This window comes from Pseudorca crassidens, chromosome 10, assembly GCF_039906515.1.
Source record: "Pseudorca crassidens isolate mPseCra1 chromosome 10, mPseCra1.hap1, whole genome shotgun sequence".
Lineage (NCBI taxonomy): Eukaryota > Metazoa > Chordata > Mammalia > Artiodactyla > Delphinidae > Pseudorca > Pseudorca crassidens.
In genome coordinates, this window is record NC_090305.1 from 42175462 (window position 1) to 42199252 (window position 23791).

The window sequence follows — 23791 nt, forward strand, 5'->3', positions numbered from 1 at the left end:
TCTCCCAGGAAGACAAGTTCATTTGGTCCCTTCCATTATCTTTCATCATGTTCATATTGTCCAATTCTAGATTTTTATTTCTGGGATTTTATGGTTATAATTTCTCTCTTTCTTTCCCATAGCTTTTTGTGGCTTTTTTTTATGGCAATTATACACTTGCTCAGGGTGTTTTATTACCTTACCTTCCTATATTTTTTGCTCCCTCCTTCTGTGTTTATTTATCTTCTTATTTGAGTCCTTGGTCCAAGAAAGTTTTAAGGTGGGTCTTTATCTGACAAATATTCTCAGGCCCTGTATGACTGAGAACATATTTTATGCTTCTGTATTTATATGATATTTTATCAGTGTATCTAATTTTAGGTGATAAAAATCTTAGACAAATATGGTAGCATTTTTACCCTGATTTTCAAAAGGTATCACTCACTCTTTGGAATGGCTGAAACCTACTAACATAACATAACTAAACATAGAGTTTTTCCATGGGTTTTTAGCAACCAGTAAATACCCCACCTATTTCATGATTTTTAACTTGGATAAAGAGATACCTTGATGTTAGGATGTGGTTCTAGCAGGAACGTAGCAGGGAGTGAAAGAAGACAGTCTCCAGAGGGGAGATCTTAGATTACAACAAGGCTCCAGAAAGCAAGGCTGTCGGAATCCCTCAGGAATGGCTGCCATCTAAGACCAAGTTGCAGCGCCTGGCAGGACAATATAGTTGGGGCAGGGGCCGGTGGTGGGGCAGAGAATATGCGTGCACTGAAAGCTCAAAGGCATATAACTGACACGATAAGAGTGTTAGGAGGTGCTTACATCGTTCCTGAAATGTGGCTTGGAATAATGCAGAGGGAGATGTGGGGATGAAGGAACAAGGTCCAAGTCCAGGGAGGCAGGACTGGCAGGCACCATGCAGGAGGCAGCCTTCCACTTGACCTGTAGGCTTACTGTCCTCAGCTCATCTGCCTACCAACGATTCACATGTCCTCTCCCTCAAAGATGCTGCTGGGGTTGTCGTTTTAGGAGAGAGCAGAGTGGGGTCTGGTCCGGGGTCTCTGGAGGTGATGGGGGCACAGACTGACCCCATCACAGTCATGCCTGTTCTTCATCTTCAGAAACACTTCCAAATTTTTATGATACACCAGTTGACATCTCTTGACATACTCCTGGGTTCTAGGGTAAGTTTCTTGCAACTAGTTACAAATTAGGAATAGCTGGGGTGGGGCTAAGGCAGGGCAGGGATTGTATGTCACATTGGAATAAAATGGCTAATACCCTTTCTGTTCTATAGAAGAGAGAGAATAGAGGGAGAAAAATTCTGCCAACATTATCTTTTGTGAAGGAGACATTTGGTTTATGATTGTACTAGAGTTAGTACTAGATTCTGAGAACAACTGAAAGGGATGTTTTGCCTGTAGTACTAAGCAACTAATTGTGCCCTTAAAGGATAGAGGAAAGAAAGAGAACAGCAAATATGCTTCCTTGTCAATTCCAACTTCAGGTTCTGGAATTTATTTTGAGTCCTAAAATGTTGCTAGAAGGTAAATTTTGCTTCCTTTCCATTCCAACCCGGGAGCTGTGCAATGAAGAAAGTGAATGAGGTGGTTAATCCCCCAGGGGATTAAGATTTTTCAATTAAGAAAGAAGCACCTTTAGATGAAAAATGTGAGTAAACACGGGGAGGTGGTGTTTGCCTTCAAAACAGGATGAACACATAGAAGAAAAAATTCCATCCTGCTGCCCTTTTGAAGGTGGTCTTTTGAGGAAGAGGGAATTCAAATGTGTCCCGAGTCTGGGCCTCCTAGGGTGGAAAGAAAAGGCCAAGAATAAAAAATAGTATAATTGCGGAATTTACAGCCATATCTCAAAAGACCTATTACAAAGATCAGAGCAGAAAATTCCTGTTTTCTTACTGGTATAAGACTCAACTGGTCCTTAGACACCCATATAATGATATTAATGATCAGAACTTAACAGGGAGTTGCCTGTGGGTTTTTAAAACAATTAACATGTACCAAATTCCAGCTCAGCATTTGAGAATACTCAGGGAATACCCAAAGGAATGCTGTGAAACTTCACAGTGTTTATAAAACTTCACACACGGAGCAAGTGGCACAGCTAAGAACTGATATTAAAGATCCCAGGTAAGATTCCATGGAGAGGTCATTTTTATCGTCCCTGTAGGTGTAACTTCTGCCTCAGCTGTGGCTCAGTGCAGGAGATTCCAAAAAGGAAGAACTCTGTTTTTTCGGAGACAGCATCATTTATCAATGAAGAGATTTTTGCTTCATCCAAGGATAGAAGGAACTGACAATCACCTAGTTAGCACCCAGAATTTAAAGATGAGAACACTGAGGTCCAGAGACAAAATGGTTTTTCCCAGTTTACATCAGAAGGTAGTGACATAGATAAATGTGTAAACCTTTGGGCATCACCCAAAAAAGATGCTGTACCTTTAAATTCTAAAAATAAATATTCAAGCTACTGAAGTTTTATGATTTAAAAAAAATATCCCAGGCTAATGCAGATGAAATCTTTAAGACATATGGATAGGAGTGGCATGTTTCTGATCATCATGAAAGTAGGTGTGTCCTCATAGCACATATCGTGAACTGACCTCATTAAGGACAAACTCAGAGCACTTCCCATGTTTTGTTCCAGGAATAGAATCTTTTTTTTTTTAATGCACATAGTCTAATCTCCTGACTTTTTTAAAAAAATAAAGTATAATTGATTTAGTACAATGTTGTGTTAGTTTCAGGTGTACAGTAAAGTGATTCAGTTATATATATATGTGTGTGTGTATATATATATATATATATATATATATATTCTTTTTCAGATTCTTTTCCCTTATAGGTTATTACAAGACATTGAGTATAGTCCCCTGTGCTATACAGTAGGTCCCTGTTGTTTATCTATTTTATATATAGTAGGTGGATATGTAAATCCCAAACTCCAAATTTATTCCTCCCCCAACCCCTTTCCCCTTTGGTAACTGTAAGTTTGTTTTCTATGTCTGTGGATCCATTTCTGTTTTGTATATAAATTCATTTGTATCATTTTTTTTTAGATTCCACATATAAGTGATATAATATGATATATGTCTTTCTCTGGCTTACTTAGTATGATAATCTCTAGGTCCATCCATGTTGCTGCAACCAGGCATAGAATCTTGAGCAGTAAAATCAACCAACTAGCATATTATGGACCCTGTCCTCTAGCAGCTTGCAGTCTTTCTGGGCAATGAGACGGACTCATATTAAACAGCCTTGATTCATTTAATGAGTATTTTCAAGGGCTTAATCCTTGACTTCCGAAGTGGAGCTGATGCAGGCAAAATCCCTGCACAGTAATTCTCTAGCCTGGGTTTCTGATTTTCTCACTCGTTTGGTCCATTCATTCTGAATTTTCTCCTTATTTTCCCATCAGCCCAACGGTGAGTAACTTCTTTTCAGCTACTTACACCACATGAACTGTGTCTCTCTTATCTCTATGACGAGAATTATCCTGTAGATTTCAGCCTCTTGGGAAGAGATTCCTTCCTATTTCTAGACCAAGTCTGATTTATCTGTGATGAACCATCCTAGCACTCTGAACTTGCCCTTCAGAACACATTATATTGTGTTTGTTTCTGTATATTCCTGATTATATAGTTAATATCTTCCTCTTCCACTGCACTGTGGTCTCCAAGAACAGGGAGGATGCTTGTTCACTTGCTGTCATAACTCTAACATCCAGTAAAGTGTCTGGTACATGAGCACGTACTCAATAAAAAAGTGCTGTGGTAAAGTATTTAATTACACAAGCACAGTGTAACTTAACTGACGAGGACATTTTGAATACAGCTAATTTCAGCTGTGAATAGATAAATATTTGAAAAACATCAATTCCATCAGTTCATACAAAACTCTTGGCTGTGGTCTCGCTCCTCAACTTATGGTATTGTTGGTCTCAGCTGAGACCCGTTAGAAATGCAGACGCTCAGGACCCTCCCCAGACCAGCTGTGTCAGAATCTGAAATTTACAGGACTCGCCAGGTGCTTCCTATGGGCTGGGATGTGTTGTAAATCAGAGATTAAAAACTCAAGTGTTTTGTTTGGCCAGGCAGATCCCCTAGGTGAGTGAAGTAAATCAGACATTTATGTATAAGCATGATCATAGGTGACTTCTGACCCTTGACCTCCCTCACTGGGAGTGGTGGGCACTGTGTTGACCTGGAGATTAGCTTCATCTAACAGGGACAGCCATGTGCATATCAAGACGATTGCAGGCCTAGGGTTGCAGGACCCTTGAGCAGTTCAAGAGAAAAAGACACAAACCTGCAAGTAGAATCTGTGGACTCAAGCACTGACAACTAAATTCAGTTCTTTTTATTTATTATTTTTTCTTTTTTTAAAATTAAAGTATAATTAATATACAATGTGTTAGTTTCAGGTGTGCAGCAAAGTGATTCAGTTATACACACACACACACACACACACACACATATATATGTATATTCTTTTTCAGATTCTTTTCCATTACAGGCTATTAAAAGATATTGAATATAGTTCCCTGTGCTATACAGTAGGTCCTTGTTGTTTATCTGTTTTATATAGAGTAGTGTGTATCTGTTAATCCCAAATTCCCAATTTATCCTCCCCCCTTTCCTCTTTGGTAACCATAAGTTTGTTTTCCATGTCTGTGGGTCTGTTTCTGTTTCGCATATAAGTTCATTTATATCACCTTTTTAGATTCCACATATAAGGGATATCATATGACATTTGTCTTCCTCTGTCTGACTTTAAGCAGAAGAATCATGAAAGACTTAAGCCGAATGCACACGTGCCATAGCGCTGGTTGAAACGTCTCTAGTTTGCAAAATTTCTTATCAATGAAGAGACTTTGGGGAATGCAGTAAACAATTCTAAGTCTTCACTAATGCAGATTTCTCTTTTCTCTATTTCATTCCTTCTCTCTTTCATTATTAATTTATTTATTCAATACACATTCTGTGTCTCCTGTGCTGAGTGGTCCCTTTGCCAGGTACAATCGACCTAAAAGTGAATAGCATCGAATGTACATGACATGCAGTGGCTCACGGTCTCACGATGACAACACTGTACTCAGGAAACACAGTGCTTTATGTAGGTATCACTGCAATAATTGTCACGTCTATTTCTGAGAGATGTTCTTAAGAAGGTTACACTCTAGCTTGAGTGGTTCACAAATCTCAGTGGGAGACAGAGTAGGGGGGACAGCTTCCTGAAGACAAATGGAGCAAAGGAGGTTTACAAGAGGATGTGGTTCAGCTAAAAAGCAATCCCGAGGAGTGAATTCTGAATAGCAGGTGTAGCACCCTCAGTGATTTAAAAATGGGAACGTTCCTTGTAACACTTCATCATTTTTGGAAGGCAAGAAAATCTACTTCATCTTTGCACAGGCGGGAGAGCTGTTTCACAAAGTTACAGCTCTGAATGCCATTCCTCGGGTAGATTAAGACTTAATTGATTTCACCACATTCGGCATATTTTCTTCTTTTCTAGTTGTAGGGTTCTCTCCAGTTGGTTGGAGGTAATTTTATCTGTCTTTGTCAGAGAAGTTAGCTCTGGAGATGCAGTGACATTTATGAGAAAGCCCCACACGGATAACAAACACTCCACAAGGCTTTTTATTTGTGTGGTGGCAGCTGTGATAAAGAATGTAATAAAACTCAACCGAAGATTTCATTCAAATACGGCTTGTTGATTAGCCCACAGTGGTGAGTGAGCAAAGGTCTGATGATGTTATACAATATCTGGGACTGGAGTTTCCATCCAGGATGAAAGGATGTTTTGTCTCATTTCACTCAAGCTTTCCATTTCATCGATCCATCTATGTTGAATAATGGTCTGATGATAAAATTTGTAACTTTTCAGGTTTTTTTTTTTTTGAGACAAAACAGTAATTTGTCCTCTAGAACACTCACCACCAAGTAAACAGGCTTGGAGGACTCTTCCTGTATCCACTGACTCTGGATAACAAGCCATCCACCTATATGGAATTTATTTCAATGTTTTAATGTCATCATTCTCATTCTGACTGTGAGAGGATGTTCCTGCCATATTTGTTCTCCCCATACGACATCTCCAGACCTCATGTTTTACAAAACCTCTGCATTCTGCACACATACCAACTTCAACAGTATTCCTCTGGAACATTTTGTAGTTTTTCTTCCCTAATCAACAAAATATCAATGTGTCTGCCTGATGCTCCTTCACTCACACTAGAGAGTAGGGGGGTCTAGAGTCACCCAGGAAATCTTGAATTTATTCTGTTCTCTAAGGCAACTCTTTCATTTAGACTTTCTTCTTTATTCTCTGTCTCTCTGATTACTTACATAGTTTCCAACCCCCCTCCCCCATCTATATTCTGCACATCAGCCAGGGTGACATTATTTGACATGAAAATCTGATCACATGTGTCCCCTTCTTGCTTGGAGATTCAGTGGTTTCTCACTGCCTAGAGAATGAATCCCAGACTCCTCATCTGACATACGAACTTCATTGTCTGTCTCCTGAATGAAGACACCAGCTACACCAACCACTCCAAACTGCTTCTGACTCTGACACTCTTACACATGGCTTTCCCTTTTGCAAAATGGCACACACACCACTCCCTCCCTCTGTCTCCCCGCTCCTGTCTCCCGAGCTTCTTCCCAGTGACATGTTACCACTTCTTACTGCTTTGAAAGAACGGTCTCCAGAGACTGTCACTCTGGATTCCAATCATGACTCTGCCACTAGCTCTGGACCTTGAAGAAGTTATCCTGCCTCTTGGTGCTTTTGTTTCCTCATCTGTGAATCAGGGTAAAATTAGCTCTCACCTCACTAGGTTGCTGTCAACACTAAATAAACAAATACATATAATGAATTTATCATGTGAGTACACAATAAATTACTATGACTAACTCCATTAACAGTATCACATTTTATGTAATGTTTTTGGTCACCTTGAGGATAATAAGAAAGCAAACCTATTGGGACCCAAGATCATAAATAGAGAAAAGCATTCCAAAGCCAAATATAAATGATTTGGGGATTAACAATTAATTAGGATCAGTCATTTGCTGTTCTCTTTTGTTGGTTAGCATAGTTAATACATAGTTTTTGAAACTGAAGATTAGAATAAAATGGATTTAAATGAATGAATACCTATATTGGAAAGATGGGATAGAATGTAAAATAGATATCACATAATTACTCAATTGCTTTTCCAATCTCAGTTGAATATTTTATTGGGGCAACAACATTTTCAAATTTTAGGATGTTTATTCTACTCTATCTTAGGAGACTAGGAGAATGGGGATTTGCCATGGTACAAACTTCAATGATTCATAGAATTATCATACCATTTAGCCTAGGTATGCTAAAGATTTTGCTGTCTCTAGGACCAATTGTCTTGGTCTGAAATTTGAAGGGGTACATAGCATCTGATCCTAAGCCAGGTTTACAATCTCAGGGGACCCTGATGAACAGGAGAAAGTAGGTGCTTTCAGCTGATTTTTGGAAAACTATTTGAATCTCTAGCTGGCTTAGGGACAGATCATGTTTCTATTTAAGGTAATGGTCTCAGGAAGCTGGGATCCCTGATGTTATGACACTCCAAGAATTTCATAGTTGGGACAGAGTTTGATGGTTGGAATTTAACGAAGCTCTAGCTTTAAATAAAAGCAGGCTCCTTTCTTGAAAATCAGCTAGAACAGAGGGAAAGTGAGATGGGACCTCCTTGGTCTCCCCAGCAGCCTCTGGTTATGTCCTCCTAGGGCCAAGAGTGTATCGCTAAAACCCCCGGAATCGCCCTGGAGCATCAGGGGCGGATCACTGATCCGATGATTTATTGATCAAATAAGGACCAGGTTGAGAGTAAAAGGGAGCCAATTATTTCCACAGCCCGGATTTGCCCAGGATAGTTGTAGAAACTGGGGATGCTCCAGTAAAATCAGGTATTATGGTTACTCTAATGTTGGAGTGAGGAGAGACGGTTAAAAAATAAAGGGGGTAAGCAGATTTATTATACATGATTGTTTTCTCCTTGTCTGTGTCCCTCATTCTGTCTCTTTTGCTTGCATATCTATGACTTTTCTTCTGTCTGAATAGGTTTAAGTGTATGTATAGTGCTCAGAAGACCCATGCAATAATAAAAATTCCTATATAAACAAAAGAACCTCCCTCTGTTAAAGTGTCACTGTGTCGTAAACTGCATGATGATAGTGTCATCTGGTAAGATTACAATGTTTATGAAGTCCTTGTGTTTTGAGATTCTTAATGTTTACAATAATGCACAATGTTTTACATTTCACTTAAGTGTTCACTACAGATGCATCTGCATTGCAGGTCTAAGTGTGATTTGTCTCTTTTGCTTTGGAGCTTTTCGATTTGAGAGCTATTGTGACAGTGGCAACATAAATTTAACTTTGTTTCCTCTCTCTGATAACTGCCAGTGTGTTTTAACAATTCATTCATTCAATAAACATTTAATAACTGTCTATGCTGTGTGCCAAACACTGTTAGAGTTTATGTGGGACACAGAGATAAATAAGATGTGGTCTTAGGCTCCAAGGATTCACCATCTGCTAAAATTTTTTTCTATGTTAAGAATATCTTCCTTTGTTTTTAATAACAATCAAATCTTAATGTTTATATTGGTAGAATATGATCAGCAATAATATACTTACATCATCATTTAACTGTCAACTTAAATGAAATTTAAACATTTATCTCTCCTTACTTCTATCCCTGTTCACTTCCTGGGCGTCTTTTCTGTGAAGTTGAGTCATCCAATGATGGCTATTCCGGAACACGAAACTCTTGATTCCGAAGAGGTAAATGGAAGATACAATTGAGATCTGGTTATATGTTTCCATGTGATATTAGGTTGTAGAAATAAGCCAATCTTATTTTTTAAAAATATTAATAAAATCAGTTTTCTTTAAAAAAAAAAGAAAGAATGAACTGGTCTACTCTGATAGTCACATGAGTAAATTCTTGCTGCTTCTCAATGTGGAAGTTGTACTAGAGGTCCCCATGTGTGTAGCACCTTGGTCACAAACTAACTTCTATCCCCTCTGTCTTCGTGATTTTCTCTTTGGATTCATATGTGAAACCACTGTTGTCTTCTTTTTCTAGAGGGTCAATGGATATCCAATAATACTTATATGTGTCTTCTGAGTCAGAGGTCTCAGGACCTCGTGGTAGCTCAGTTTCCCATCCCCCAAGTGAATTTTGCATATGGCGGGTAGCATACAGACCAGCGTGTGCCATCTCAAACATACCTCTGAATTTCATGCAATGTTTAACCACTTTCACATTTTGAGCTAACAGACAAAAATAAATGCAAAAAACCTTTTTATTTTTATAAATGTTATGCCAAAGAGACACGAAAAAGTTTTGTAAAAAAATATAAATTTTGTGTTAAGAGCAAGAATAACTGAACAATGTTTTCTTTTTCTATATCCCTTCAGACAAAGTGGTAAATATGGAGAAAAGAATGCTTTTTAAAGGACTTATCTTTAAGATGGTAAAAAGTGAGCTTATTCATTCATTCCAGATACCTTCACAAATGAGGCCTGCTCAGTTTTGTAGCCTCTAAGTTTAGAAAAAAATAGTAATAATACAAAAGAGCAATAAGAATAATACAATTCCAAATAAGGTTCTAAATGAAATCTGAATATTTTGCCAAGCATATTTTCCACAATTTAGGGCGTATTTCATAAAGTGACATCCCTATTTCTGTAAATTTTGAAACGTATCATATAGGACCAATGTGTCTCTCTGCTATACTTTAGTCATTAAAATATAAAGGCATGTTATAAATAGGGGTGAATTTGTATCCTTGAACATATCTCTGATTTTTTTTAAAAATCAGGATTATTGGTGTAATGAGTATGGACATATGGGAAACTGTTGATACATGTAGCCAAGCTGCATTGCTGAACAACTGTAGTAATTCACCTTCCCAGAAACTTGTTATAATACCTATTACTGTATACTATATATCTGTCAGCATTGAGAATTATTATAATTGCCAATTTATTGAGAGTTTATTATATGTTACCATGTTATACACTTTAGATGCATTATTTTACTTAATCTTCACAAAACATTGTAAGTTAAGTATTATTGTTCCCATTTTACAGATGAGGAAACTGGGGCCAAGAGAAATCCATTTATTGCCTAAAGTCAAATAGCTGACAAGTGTCTGTACAGTCAGGAATGGGATCCAGATATGACTGCCTGGGGCCTATGCTCTTAAACAATCTACTTTCCTCTATCCAGCTATCTTTATCTAAATCTCTATCTATACTATTTAAATCTTTTTCCCCTTTAAAATCACGCTTTAAAATATTTGCAGTTTAAAAGAGGAAATTATCTTTCATTTTTATTTGCATTTAAAAGTTCTGTCTTTTTCTGTTATTCTTGTCTATTTTGCTTTTGCATCATGTTAAGCATTTATCTACTGGTCTAGTAATATTTTTATTATTGAGTTGTAAACTCCCTTTATATATTAAGGAGATTAACTCTGTCAAATGTGCCAGCTCTTTCACTGTGATGGTGGCAAATTGTGTAATAGTAAAACAATTGGACAAATATGTAGTTCCAAAAAAAGGAGAAAGTTTGAATAAATTTTGTACATTTTCAATGAATGTTAAAAAATAATCAAATGTTCTCTTTCAAACATCATAATTTTGGCTCAAGCTTACAGAGACTACAGATAGAAATAAGAATGTTTCTACACAATAACAGAAAGTCAGTTGGTTGTTTAAATAACAAAAGCATCTGGTTCAGATAACAAATGCTGAATTAAGAGAATCTTATGTAATGTGAAAGACTCCATTGCTGAAAAGAACAGAGTAGATGTAGTATTTACACTTTGGGGGCACCAGTTATCACAATCCTAGAGATAAAACTTAGCATTAAGCTAGTGGATAAGATTGTGAAAAAATGATTTCAACTTTCATGTTTAGAATATATAAAGCAATACCATAAAAACCCCTACAGTTTGAAGTTTAACAGTTGTGAGAGATAGTGAGTTACTCTTAGTATTAAAAGAAATGTACACACACACACACACACACACAAAAAATCACAAAATGGAATATTACTCAGCCATAAAAAAGAACAAAATAATGCCATTTGCAGCAACATGGATGGACCTAGAGATTGTCATACTGAGTGAAGTAAGTCATACAGAGAAAGTCAAATATCATATGATATCACTTATATGTGGAATCTAAAATTTGACACAAATGAACTTATTTGCAAAACAGAGATAGACTCATAGGTATAGAAAACCAGCAAGGTTACCAAAGGGGAAAGAGGGGGGATAAATTGGGAGTTTGGGATTAACAGATACACACTACTATGTGTAAAATAGATAAACAACAAGGTCCTACTGTATAGCACAGGGAACTATATTCAATATCTTGTAATAACCTCTAATGGAAAAGAATCTGAAAAAGAATATATATATATATATATATATATATATATATATATCTGAATCACTTTGCTATACACCTGAAAATAACACAACATTGTAAATCCTATACTTCAATAAAAATAAATAAATATATATCAAACTAAAAAAAAAAAAAGAAACATAAATAATTAAACTACCATTTTATCCACCTAGTATGCTGGGTTTTATGTCTTAGTTATACTGGCACATTTGGGAGCAATTTAATAACGTTTTACAATTCCTTATGATATGTGATCAGACTGTAATATTTACCCATGTATTTTTCCCAAACCCTCTTTTTGATATGTATTTACCCACAAAATAAGAAAACTACCTGTTTTTATAAAGCACCAAACAAGAAAACTACCTGTTTTTATAAAGCAATTCTCATCTTATAACCATATGAACTAGGGAGTAAAGCTAGTTACAAATCCAGTGCAATTAAACACTCATGGAAGAACCTTGATCAGATCTGAGAATTTCCCTCTTGGTTTTCTCTCATTTCCTAAAGACAGCAGTCTCCCTTTCTTACTGCCAGACTCCTGTTTCTTGCATTTGATCCTGCTATTTGTAGACACTAGTTTTTCAAATAGATCAGTAATTCATTTAAAAACAGAGACCTCAGATTTATCTGATTTAATATGATCATCATTTTTACAAGTCCTATGATTTATGAAATCCATTTAAAGACAACTAACTCAAAATGACAATTTGACTTCTCATCTAGGTCAGTGGTTCTCAGCTCTGGCTCAACATTAGTATCTCCTGGGACTTTTTAAAATCCCCAAGAACAGGGTTCCACTCTAGGAAAATGAAATCAAAAAACTTAAAATAGAACTACCATATGACTCAGCAATCCCATTACTGGGCATATACCCATAGAAAACCTTAATTCAAAAAGACACATGCACCCCAATGTTCATTGCAGCACTATTTACAATAGCCAGGACATGGAAGCAACCTAAATGTCCATCAACAGAGGAATGGATAAAGAAGATGTGGCACATATATACAATGGAATACTACTCAGCCATAAAAAGGAACAAAATTGGATCATTTGTAGCGATATGGATAGACCTAGAGACTGTCATACAAAGTGAAGTAAGTCAGAAAGAAAAACAAATATCATATATTAATGCATATATGTGGAATCTGAAAAAATTAGTATAGACAATCTTATTTACAAAGCAGAAATAGAGACACAGACATAGAGAACAAATGTATAGATACCAAGGGGAAGGGGGTGCTGGAATGAACTGGGAGATTGGGATTGACGTACATACACTATTAATACTATGTATAAAATAGATACCTAATGAGAACCTACTGTATAGCTCAGGGAACTCTACTCAGTGCTCTGTGGTGACCTAAGTGAGAAGGAAATCCAAAAAAGAGGGGATATATGTATACGTATAGCTGATTCACTTTGCTGTACAGTATAAACTAACACAATACTGTAAAGCAACTGTACTCCAATAAAACAAAAAACTATCAATCCAAAAAAAAAAAAAATGTCTTCACTGGTCCCTTGATAAGTTTTAGATTCTCTTTAGAAATCAGAGAAATTGAAATGGAAAAAAAATCTCATTATTGCTCTGGTGCTCTTAAAAGCACATTTTTTTTTTTTAAAGCAATGCTTAAAAGTATTTTTTAAAAGTCAAAATCAAAGTAAACTGTTAAGCTCAAAAAAAAAAAAAAAAGGAATCTCTGGAGGTGGGCAAATGCTGGTTTAAAATCTCCACCGGTGATTTACATGTACAACAGGAATTGAGATCCTCAAATTCTATCTCCTTCATTGACAGTCTAGAAAAGTCAATCATTTGGAACCTTGGAAACACAAATTTGAAAGTAAAAGCAGGAGGATCATAAGAAATGGTGTTTCAGGGAATGCTTTGAATTAATAAAAATTTGGGTCACAAATTCTTCTGTCTGATGTCATAAAAGTTTAACCTGTACTTTAATCTATGGTAGATTACTTCTGAGATATCTGTTCTATGCTGAGATTCACTGTAATTGAGTTAGTAAAACCTAATGCTTTATGCTTCCTGTGACATTCTACACAGGTTTGGAAAATACTTAGGCTGGGGTCAGGCATAGCATTTGTTGTGAGTTAAGTCTGAGGGCTAGTACTTCCAAAGAATGTTTTATTTAGCATTTTATTTGGCACTTTAAAAAATACTTGGCCACTGATTAATCCTCATAGAAGAAAGAGAGACCCCTAAACAATGGACTTAACCATTGTGATCAGCTGGTTGATCAATTTTCAAAGGAAGATCATTTTCATATATTTTTCTTTTGAGTGTGCTTGCATTTATTTTTTAAATTTTATTGAAGTATAGTTGATTTAAAATGTGTTAATTTCTGCTTCACAGCAAAGAGATTCAGCTATACATATATATACTCTTTTTCATATTCTTTTCCATTATGGTTTATCACAGGATATTGAATATAGTTCCCTGTGCTATACAGTAGGACCTTGTTGTTCATCCATCCTATATATAATAGTTTGCATCTGCTAATCCCAGACTCCCAATCCTTCTTCCCTTCTCCCAACCCCTTGGCAACCACAAGTCTGTTCTCTATGTCTGTGAGTCTGTTTCTGCATCATAGAGATGTTCATTTGTGTTGTATTTTAGATTCCACATATAAGTGGTATCATATGGTGTTTGTCTCTTTCTGATTTACTTCGCTTAGTATAATAATCTCTAGTTCCATCCATGTTGCTGTAAATGGCATTATTTCATTCTTTTATATGGCTGACTAGTATTCCATTGTGTGTGTGTGTGTGTGTATATACATATATATATATATATATATATACCACAACTTCTTTATCCATTCCTCTGTTGATGGACATTTAGGTTGTTTCCATGTCTTGGTTATTGTGAATAGTCCTGCTATAAGCATAGGGGCACAGGTATCTTTTTGAATTAGTTTTGTCCAGATATATGCCCAGGGATGGGATTTCTGGATTGCATGGTAACTCTATTTTTAGTTTTTTGAGGACCCTCCATACTATTTGCCATAGTGGCTGCACCAATTTACATTCCCACCAACAACTGTTGACACCAATGCAGTAATCTCCAAGTAGGTGTACATATGACACCATCTAATTTAAAGCAGACTCTCTGCCTGAGGTAAGTGCTTTTTGATTATAGTTACTTAGAAAAAATTAAATTCCACTAGCAACCATAATTTATGATTGTATTCATCATATCTGGTGAATTCAGCAACTTGGATCCACAACACGTCTCTATACCCACTTCTCTCTCTACAGGTTTAAATGTGAAAGTCATACTGGGGATGAGATATAAACCGACCTGCCACTCTTCACATTACCTGCTACACTCAGTCCTAGGCCTATTTTATTTTTAACTGAGGGTCAACTGATTTTCAAAAACGATTAAACGCATTTGGTTCTGACCTTTCATATCCACTTGTTATTAACACAACTGGAGAGCTAATCATTCACTACCTGCCCACAGAACACATACTAGGCAAATTCTTCTCCTGTTATCTTATTCCTTCTCTTTGCGGATTTTTAATAAACACTTCAGGGTTCCCAAGATAACAATTCTGCTGGCAAGGTGACCATCTAGGATTGATTTGTTCCTGCAGTGTATATAAACTGCAAAACAAAAACAAAAATATAAGTTTTTGTGTTCATTTTATTTTGAATACCAGAACCTCCATTGATGACTCGAGTTCTAATTTTATGGGACAGGTGTCTCATTCCTTTATCTTTATTCTCCAGATTAGAACACATAAAAGAGAAAAATAAGTTATTTGTCCATGGAAGCAACTCTCATTTTCTGGTTTGATTTAAGGGTAAAAATGAAATTACCAAGAGGAATGGGCCCACTCTATTCTCTTCAGGCAATTTCCCATAAATATTATTCACCAAAATCAAGCTTTGGTAAATCTTGGATTGCAACATTCAAGGTTGTAACCGTAGAGAAGAACTTGGTATCTGGATATTTTTAACTGCTGATGAAAAGAAGATTCATATGCTTTGATCGACAACTTGCTAGAGGGCCAGGGTAAATCTGTCTTATAAAGAAACCTCGTATGAATACCTGAATGAGTAGCTACCTTGCCCAGCCATCCAGGTGGGCAAGGACATTCTGACAACCAGATTTAGCAACAGTGGACCCCATCAAGATGACCTTCCTGTGTTGTAAGCCCACAGCCTGTGTTGAGGAAATAAAATTTAAATATATATATATTTGCCAACCCAGAGTCCTCTTCATAAAGGTGGTAGAGAAAGAAAACACTTATATTATTGACTAAGCATTCAAACCAGAATGTGATACCTATCACAAACACTAAGAGACTGAAAAGAGAGAAGAAATCTCACGCTTCATATAGCCGAGCAGGTGTAACCCATTATATATATATGTTCTCAAGATAAACAATAATTCAATTTATCCTCAAGTAAGAGGACTTGACAAGTACCATTTATTACACACAGTTCATCCTAAATCACCTGTTAATTGGGGGCACCATCTATGTTAGTTCATTGGCTTTACCCAAAGGAAAAAGAAACTTCTCATATCTTTATGACAGGAGGTAGTTTTATAACTTAGAGCCAGGTGTCAGCTAAAGTTAGGCTCCCACCCTCCCTCAGAAACTGGGAGAAACTCGGAGATAAGGCTGCTATCTCCCTCGGATGTTTACCTTCAAAGGAGATGGTTCTCAAGTCCTTGAGACTTTCCTGAGTCTTAAAGCTGACAAAATGCCCATCTAGTTTTCACAAGGATTTATCACCATTTCAAAGAGAAGAAAATGTACTTATAAAGACAAGTTTTCTAAAATAAATTGCTTTAGGAACAAGGGAGGGAAATCTCTTCACTTATTTTCAACAAGGGGAATTAAGCCTCTTTTCGAACGTTTCTCTTTGTCCTTACACCTGGCTGACATGGGGCAGAACTGAAATCTCAGAGTCTGACCCTGAAATAGCCACTAAAAAGAAAGAAGTCTCACTGATTTTTCTTTTCTAGGGACTCCGTTGATAATACTGTAGGAGAAGTGAGGGTTTGACAGTTTGGGGTTTTCTTCTTCAAAGTCTTTTCAAGAGCTTAATGTTGATTTTTATATTGTAGTGAATCACAGTAAAAAGCTGAGCAGAAGTCAGAAAGTAGAAGGACAGACATTCCTGTGTGTGCTAGTTTTTCAAGATAAACAAACAAAATAATAGAATCAGGGTTAATAACTATATGGAGGTCAGGTAACCCAGATATTAAACGGTTTTGACCCCAGATTCAATATTGTCTTTCCTAGAGTTGATTATATCCACATTCTCCACCTACCATCTCACCTTTGCAGGACCTTAGCTAATGAACATCTTATCACTTCTGGCTTATGGATAATAAATTCTGATACTAGATCTTGTATTTTTACACCATAGTTAGTAGTTATGTAAATGTCCAAAATATATTTAAAATCTTTCAGAAAAAAATGAATATGTAACTGTCAATAAATTATGATATGCATTTTCTGGAAATGACAATTTGCTCTCGTTTCATCTTTATAAAAACATATATGTAGATCATTCTGCTTTCATTTGGCAGATAAGAATATTCAGAGTTGGTTATGTATTAAAAGGGAAGGAAAAATCAATTTACACAGCACATTCTTTAAGAACGTTCTTTCTGTAATATTGGATTAAAGTTTCACAGCTACATCATTTATTACCCAAAGTTAACTCTAAGCAAAACAAATTTTGGAATGTGACTCCCTTCAAAATTATGATTTTGTAAATGTCTTAAGGTCTTTCTTATTTATATTTTCTTATCCAAAATAACTCTGTTGTTCAACTGGTGATAGGATATAATACTGAGCCTTCACTGTCAGCGGTCTAGTCTGAAAATAATGATTTATTTATTTTATTAATGATCTCCATCTTTCTTAAATGTAGACATTTGATTTTCCCAGGTTATTCAGCTCTTTACCTATACTCAGATTGGCAAAGGAAAGTAGAAACGCCACAAAAGGCCCAAAATCATGACTCTACCTGTCATAGCATCATGCCATTTCAAACCAGCTGCTGAATCGTGGTGGCAAACATTACTTTGACCTTCCGTCTCATTCAGGAAGAGCTGAGAAATAGTGCTCAGTTTGCCAGCCTGGTGTCAGAGGATGAGATATTATTCTTCTTCAATCTCATTTAATTATTCCTATAATTATAACATTTTACATTTGAAAGATAATTGAGAGGGCATTTAGTCCAATATTTTATTGAATGTTATAATCCCGTATAGCCTTATAAGTCTTCTGTTGAAACTCTTCTGGTGACAGAGAGTTTACCATTTATAAGCCAGACGTGATATATGTTTTAATATGGGTGAAACAAACTAATGACTGCATGAACAACAACAACAAAAAAACAAGAAACATTGAACAAACGAGGGTTTAGTTTCAAATACTGTGGCCTTGGGCATGATATTTAATCTTTGGAGCCTCAATTTCATTCTCTGTAATATGAGATCAAAGGATTATGGTGAAGATTTGCATTCATGCATGTAAAGTGCTTAGTATTGATATGTAAAATAAATAACCCTTCATAAAGGTTAGCCAAAGAAGATGATTTCTTTAAATCTTTTGTGAGAGTAACTACCAAATGTTGTTACTCTCAGGAAAATCAAAAACATGCTAATTTTTATTTGTTAGAAAGAAAAGGAGGAATTGAGGCTTTTTCTCCTTTCATTCGAAACCTTCAGAGAATTCCAGATGATGAAAGCTACAACTCAGTTATTTCATGACTATTGATTTTCTGTGGCTAGAACAAATCAGTGCAGGAGTGAAGCTACTTCTTGTTTTAGCAACTTTTCCTCCACCTACTCCTTCTCATCTAACAAATGCAGCTCCTCTTCCATGATGCAGGACGTGTCCTGTTTCACCATCCTGCTCAGCCACTTGGCTATGCCACCTGCAGTTTTCCTGTCTGCTTTCCTTACGCCTTGCACATACCCCATGTCCACCTTGGAGCCAACTTTGAGCCACAGCTTTCTCAGACGATTGCTTCTTCACCCTGTGATCCAGCCCAGGACAAAACAACCAACCAACCAACCAACAATGAACCAAACAAACAAAAAAACAACTTATTTACAAAACAGAAATAGAGTCTCAGATGTGGAAAACAAACCTATGGTTACCAGGGGGAAATGGGAGGGGGGGAGGGATAAATTGGGAGTTGGGGACTGACGTATACACACTACTACATATAAAATAGATAATGAATAAGGACCTACTGTATAGCACAGGGAACTGTACCTAACACTCTGTAATGACCTATATGCGAAAAGAATCTAAAAAAGCGTGGATATATGTATAACTGATTCACTTGGCTGTACACCTGAAACCAACACAACATTGTAAATCAACTGTACGCCAATAAAAATTAAAAAAAAAACAAGCAGGGCTTCCCTGGTGGCGCAGTGGTTGAGAGTCCGCCTGCCGATGCAGGTGACACGGGTTCGTGCCCCGGTCTGGGAAGATCCCACATGCCGCGGAGTGGCTGGGCCCGGGGGCCATGGCCGCTGAGCCTGTGCGTCCAGAGCCTGTGCTCCGCGATGGGAGAGGCCACAACAGTGAGAGGCCCGTGTACTACAAAAAAAAAAAAAAAGAAAGAAAAAAGAAAAAAACAAAAACCAAAAAACAGAGAGAGTTGCCCAAAGAAGAGAAACTGACCTCCCTCAATTTCCACCAGCCATTTTGGGATGAAATGCTCCTTTGACAGCCATGCATTGGTACCTGGAAATACAAACTTATGGTCATTTCCTTCCACTGACGTCATTTCATCACATTGTTCTATTAGAGTACAGTTTTAGAACTAAATTTCTCTTTTGCCCTCCTCTCTGATATTTTCTTTTATACTTCTTTCTCGACTGGTATGATCTGCTAATATCAATCTCCACTCAGTCAAGTTTACCTTGTCCGCTCCAGACAGTGTAACCCTATCAAATAGAGATTGATGGATAAAGAAATCAGTGCAACCACTCCACTCCATACTCCATAGCAAGAGGTTCATTTGCTGTCTCTCACTTTTGTAATGTTCCCTTTTGTGAAAGCTGGGACTTAATCCAATCCCAGTTCACTTTACCTCCTCCGTGTTTTAGAGGTTACATTTTACGGAACGATGCACTCAGTACTAAAGGAAAAGGTAACCAAGCGATTGAAGGGTGAGGAGGTGTGGGTGGGTTATGGCAGGGCTGTTCCTTAAGGTGGCGTCAGCCCCTCAAAGCCATGGTCACCCCTCTCAGTAGGCCAGAACTGCTCTGCTGAGCTCTTGAGAGATCAGGGTCTGATCTGAAGATACAGCTGTGTGTCTTTATCCTGCCATTAACTGTATAACAAGAAAACAGCTACTGAGGAAAAAAATAAACAAAAACTTCCTACTCCAAACCATTTTTTATATGAGATGCTACACCTGAATATGAATGGGGCATAGTTTTTAAAATTCTATATCTCCATTAACCTGACTACTATTTTCTCTTATTTTGCAGCAATGAAGATGAAGAAGTGAAAACCCAGACTGAGCTGAAGCTTTTTGGAGTGCTGGTGCTAATCACTTGCTAGATTTAACTTTTATTACTATTTTTTTTCAGTCTTAGTGTTTCCTTTATGAACTGCAGTGGAACTAAAAAAAAGTTTCCTGCAGGCATATAACATGGAAGTACTCACTAATACCTGACATAGGAGATATTTACCTACAGTTTCTCCCACCACTGTTAGAGCCTTGAATGCCTTCTATTAAGCTGACAGCAATATTAACATGCCCCTCTGTTTAGCAGCCAAATCACAGGGAAATAGAAGGATGGGTGTGACGATTTTTCAACACCAGTTTTTTTTTTTGTTTTTTTTTGGTTTTTTTTTTGCGGTACGCTGGCCTCTCACTGTTGTGGCCTCTCCCTTCGCGGAGCCCAGGCTCCGGACGCGCAGGCTCAGCGGCCATGGCTCACGGGCCCAGCCGCTCTGCGGCATGTGGGATCTTCCCGGACCGGGGCACGAATCCGTGTCCCCTGCATCAGCAGGCGGACTCTCAACCACTGCGCCACCAGGGAAGCCCAACACCAGTTTTATTTAATGCACACATTACTCCCTGAATCAAGATTTATTCCCCTTCTGCTTAATTTCTTTTTCATGTAAAAAAAAAAGAACAGCAACTTTTTAAAAAGGAGCCCCTGCCTGCTTTCAGGAGTTCATTGGGGGAGCTCTTGAATGTGAGAAAGTTGGTATTTTCACAAAACGCATGCTATTTTCCTGTTCTGTTTGGGTCCTGTGCTTGATGGGACAGACAGTCATGTTGAGGTGGTGTTGCTGGAATGTTTCTAACATCACTGTCTCTCTGACCATCACCACATGATTCTTGCAAAGGCTACTTCAGTGTTAGTTTGTACCCATAATCTTGGGAGCAGCCAAGACTATAGAGCAAACCACACTGTTGGTGACAATCCCGGAGCCAACCTCCAGCAGGCCCAATGCCCACCATATTGGCCGTGGTCTCTTTTTTCCCAGCTGCCATCCTCAGCATCCTGTGCTCACCTTTTCTAAGTGGTTTCCTTTTTCTAGCCTTCTACTGGGGCAACACACTAAGGAAGAGTCCACAATAGTTCTGGACAGTGAGCTCCTGGTAGCAGAGGACTCTCAGTAGAGACTATAACCTTGCACACAACACATGCTCCCCTGGGAGCCAGCTCTGTCCGAGCCACGGCTCCCTCAGACCACTGCTCCATCACCCCCATCATCCTGCCACAGGCCATTTTGGAAGGCTCCATTGCCAGTCATCAGTTGGCACCTGGAAACACAAAGTTCTCATCATCTCCTCCATTAGTGCGTGAGAAGCAGTGGAACCTTAATAAAGCTTTCTGCTCTCTCTCCTCCCCTAAACAAAAATCTCTACCTGCTAAATTGTGTGAGGCATCACTTTAGATTATTGATAACCATCTCTAGTATTCAGTGTGCTCTGATCATGTGTCAGGCACCATGAATTTGATTTAACCTTCACAATGAGCCTATGAGACAGGTAATAGTATTTTTCAGATTTTATGTTTGTAAGAATAGACTTCAAAAGGTTAAATCAAGCTAGTAAGTGGTAGAGACAGAATTAACATTCAGATAATCAGATTCTAAGACCAAGTTATTTATTCAATCATTTGTCCATTCATTTTTGACTTTGAGAATAAAAGATTGAGTTGATCACACTCCCTAGTTCATTGCTGTTGTAAGTTTGGGCAAGACCCCCTCTTCTGTGTACTTGTTGATTGGATGACTGATTGATTAACTTTTATAACAATTTCTATCTTCCCTTCTGCTAAAAGCACACATTCTTGTGTTTGATAAATATTCTTTACCTATATATGTTTTGAGGATGTGCATTGTTTTTCTCTGCATATGTATTTAATAAAAGTAAATGACATTATAGTTTATATTTTGTTTCTTTTCTTTTTCCACTTAGCACATGGTTTTTAAGCTCTATCCACATTGTTCTATAAATACCTAGTGGATTGTTTCCTCACAGCTACCTGGCGTGTGGTCTTCACATTTCACCTGCCCACCTGCCCCACAGTGAGCTCTCAGGATGCATCCCTCTACCAGGAACAGCTGTGATGTGTATTGTTTCATGTAACCTCCTGTGGACTTTGTGAGAATTTCTCTGGACTATATACCCAGGTTTAGAATTGTTTAAGTCTGTATGTGCTTAATTTGATGAAGTGCTACCAGACTGCTATTCTCTAGAATGCATGTCCTCATTTTTATTCCCACCAGCAATGTGTTAGGGTTCTTATGTCCCTGAGTATCTCTCTACTTGGAGATATGAGCTTTGAAACCTCAGGCTTTACCATCTCTGAAGGCAACTTATAAGACAGGAAATTTGTTTGAATATGGTGTCCTATTCACCTTAGGTTTTCCAATTCTCAGAGACTTCTAGACCCTCTAACTCAGCGCAGTTGTCACTTAGGTGTTATTGTTTTCATATCATCGATGAAAGCCTTATTTCTGAAGGATTATTTGACTGAGGTCAAATAAGGTAGTGATGGATAAACCTAGCACAAGGCCTTTTGGCTTTCCTACTATGCTATTTCTACCAAAACAACCTGCATCCGAACATCATAGTCCAATCTGTTCAGCTTCTCAGCAAATATCAGACTGTTGAGACCATGAAAACAGGATGGACAAGTTGGTTGCAGGGAGAACATGGAGAGCAGAGTGCTTTTCAGGTTGGTTGGTACTAGCATCAGTGTCCTGAGCAGCTTAGGAGCACAACTGATTCTTAGGAGGAAGGAGGTGGGAGTAGGTAGTGTGGAATAGACAGATGCCGAGGGTGTATCTTTATTTGGGTTCTGTGGCAAGCAGATTTGAAGACAAGTATTTAGCGTGATGAGTTTACCTGGGAGGTGACCATAGGCATCCCTGGTAACGGAGTGAGGCAGTGAGTCAGGGGAGGGAAGGAACCAGTAAAGAATCCATCAGAAGGCCAGTTACTACAGTGGATGACTGGAGCTCCTCCCCCTGGAGCTCAACCCCCCTGTGCAGGGAGGTTCTAGGACACAAGGTTGAATATGTCTCACAGTTGATTCAACTCAGAGGAAAGGAAACTGGGGTTGTCATTCTAAAGCTGGACTATCAACCTTTACTCAGCCCTGATTTCTTTCTTTGTAAAGTTTTTTTTTTTGACTTTTCATGATACATTTCTAATAAGACTCATTATTTCCTTATGAAATTTTAATTTGGAAAAAATGGGAAGTCTCTTGAATATTGTTCTTTATAGTCTCTGAAGAACATACAGGAAGGAATAGTTAATGGAAAGCTTAAGGAATAAGGGGAATTCTCAGGATTTTATTTATTAAACAAGCAGACAATTCTGCAATTAAGACTAGGAACAAAAATCTTTCTTTAACTCGACTGCCCTGGATTTTCACATTTGAAATAATCTTTCTCTATTAGAAATTAAATAAACTGTGTGAGAAGGTCATTTGGTTTGTAAGAAGGAAAGATTGTTTTCCTAAAGCAAGTCTAGAGGCCTTAGAATAATTAAATAGTAATTAGGAAATATTATTGAATTTGTTTAAAATATATATATATATATATATATTACATTTTGGGGACTTTCCACATATTCCTGTGGTATGTCATAAAATTATAATTCCCTCATACTTTAGAACATATTATTCTCAATATATTTGACTAGAAATCCTTTTTCTTTATTTTATACTTTAATGAACACACTTTATTTTTGTAAAGGTTTTCTAATGGATTTATTTGGAATTGTTCAATATCACTTAGGCACCTGAGTCTAGACTTTCCTTAACTGAAA

At 37.4% G+C, this 23791-nt stretch overlaps 1 protein-coding gene across 20 annotated transcripts in view; it reads left to right on the forward strand.

Moving 5' to 3' along the window:
- Window positions 1-21902, forward strand: part of MLIP (muscular LMNA interacting protein) — a 293059-nt gene extending 271157 nt beyond the window's left edge. For 18 of the 20 annotated variants that reach the window (XM_067753439.1, XM_067753451.1, XM_067753456.1 and 15 more), the window contains 2 exons: window positions 8786-8839; window positions 19980-21902. In XM_067753439.1, the coding sequence (XP_067609540.1) occupies window positions 8786-8839; window positions 19980-19985 (60 nt within the window). In that variant the 3' untranslated portion in view covers window positions 19986-21902. The remainder of the gene's footprint in view (window positions 1-8785; window positions 8840-19979) is intronic. The other 2 variants (XM_067753441.1, XM_067753457.1) reach the window with 1 other exon arrangement.
- The last annotated feature ends 1889 nt before the right edge of the window (window positions 21903-23791 follow it).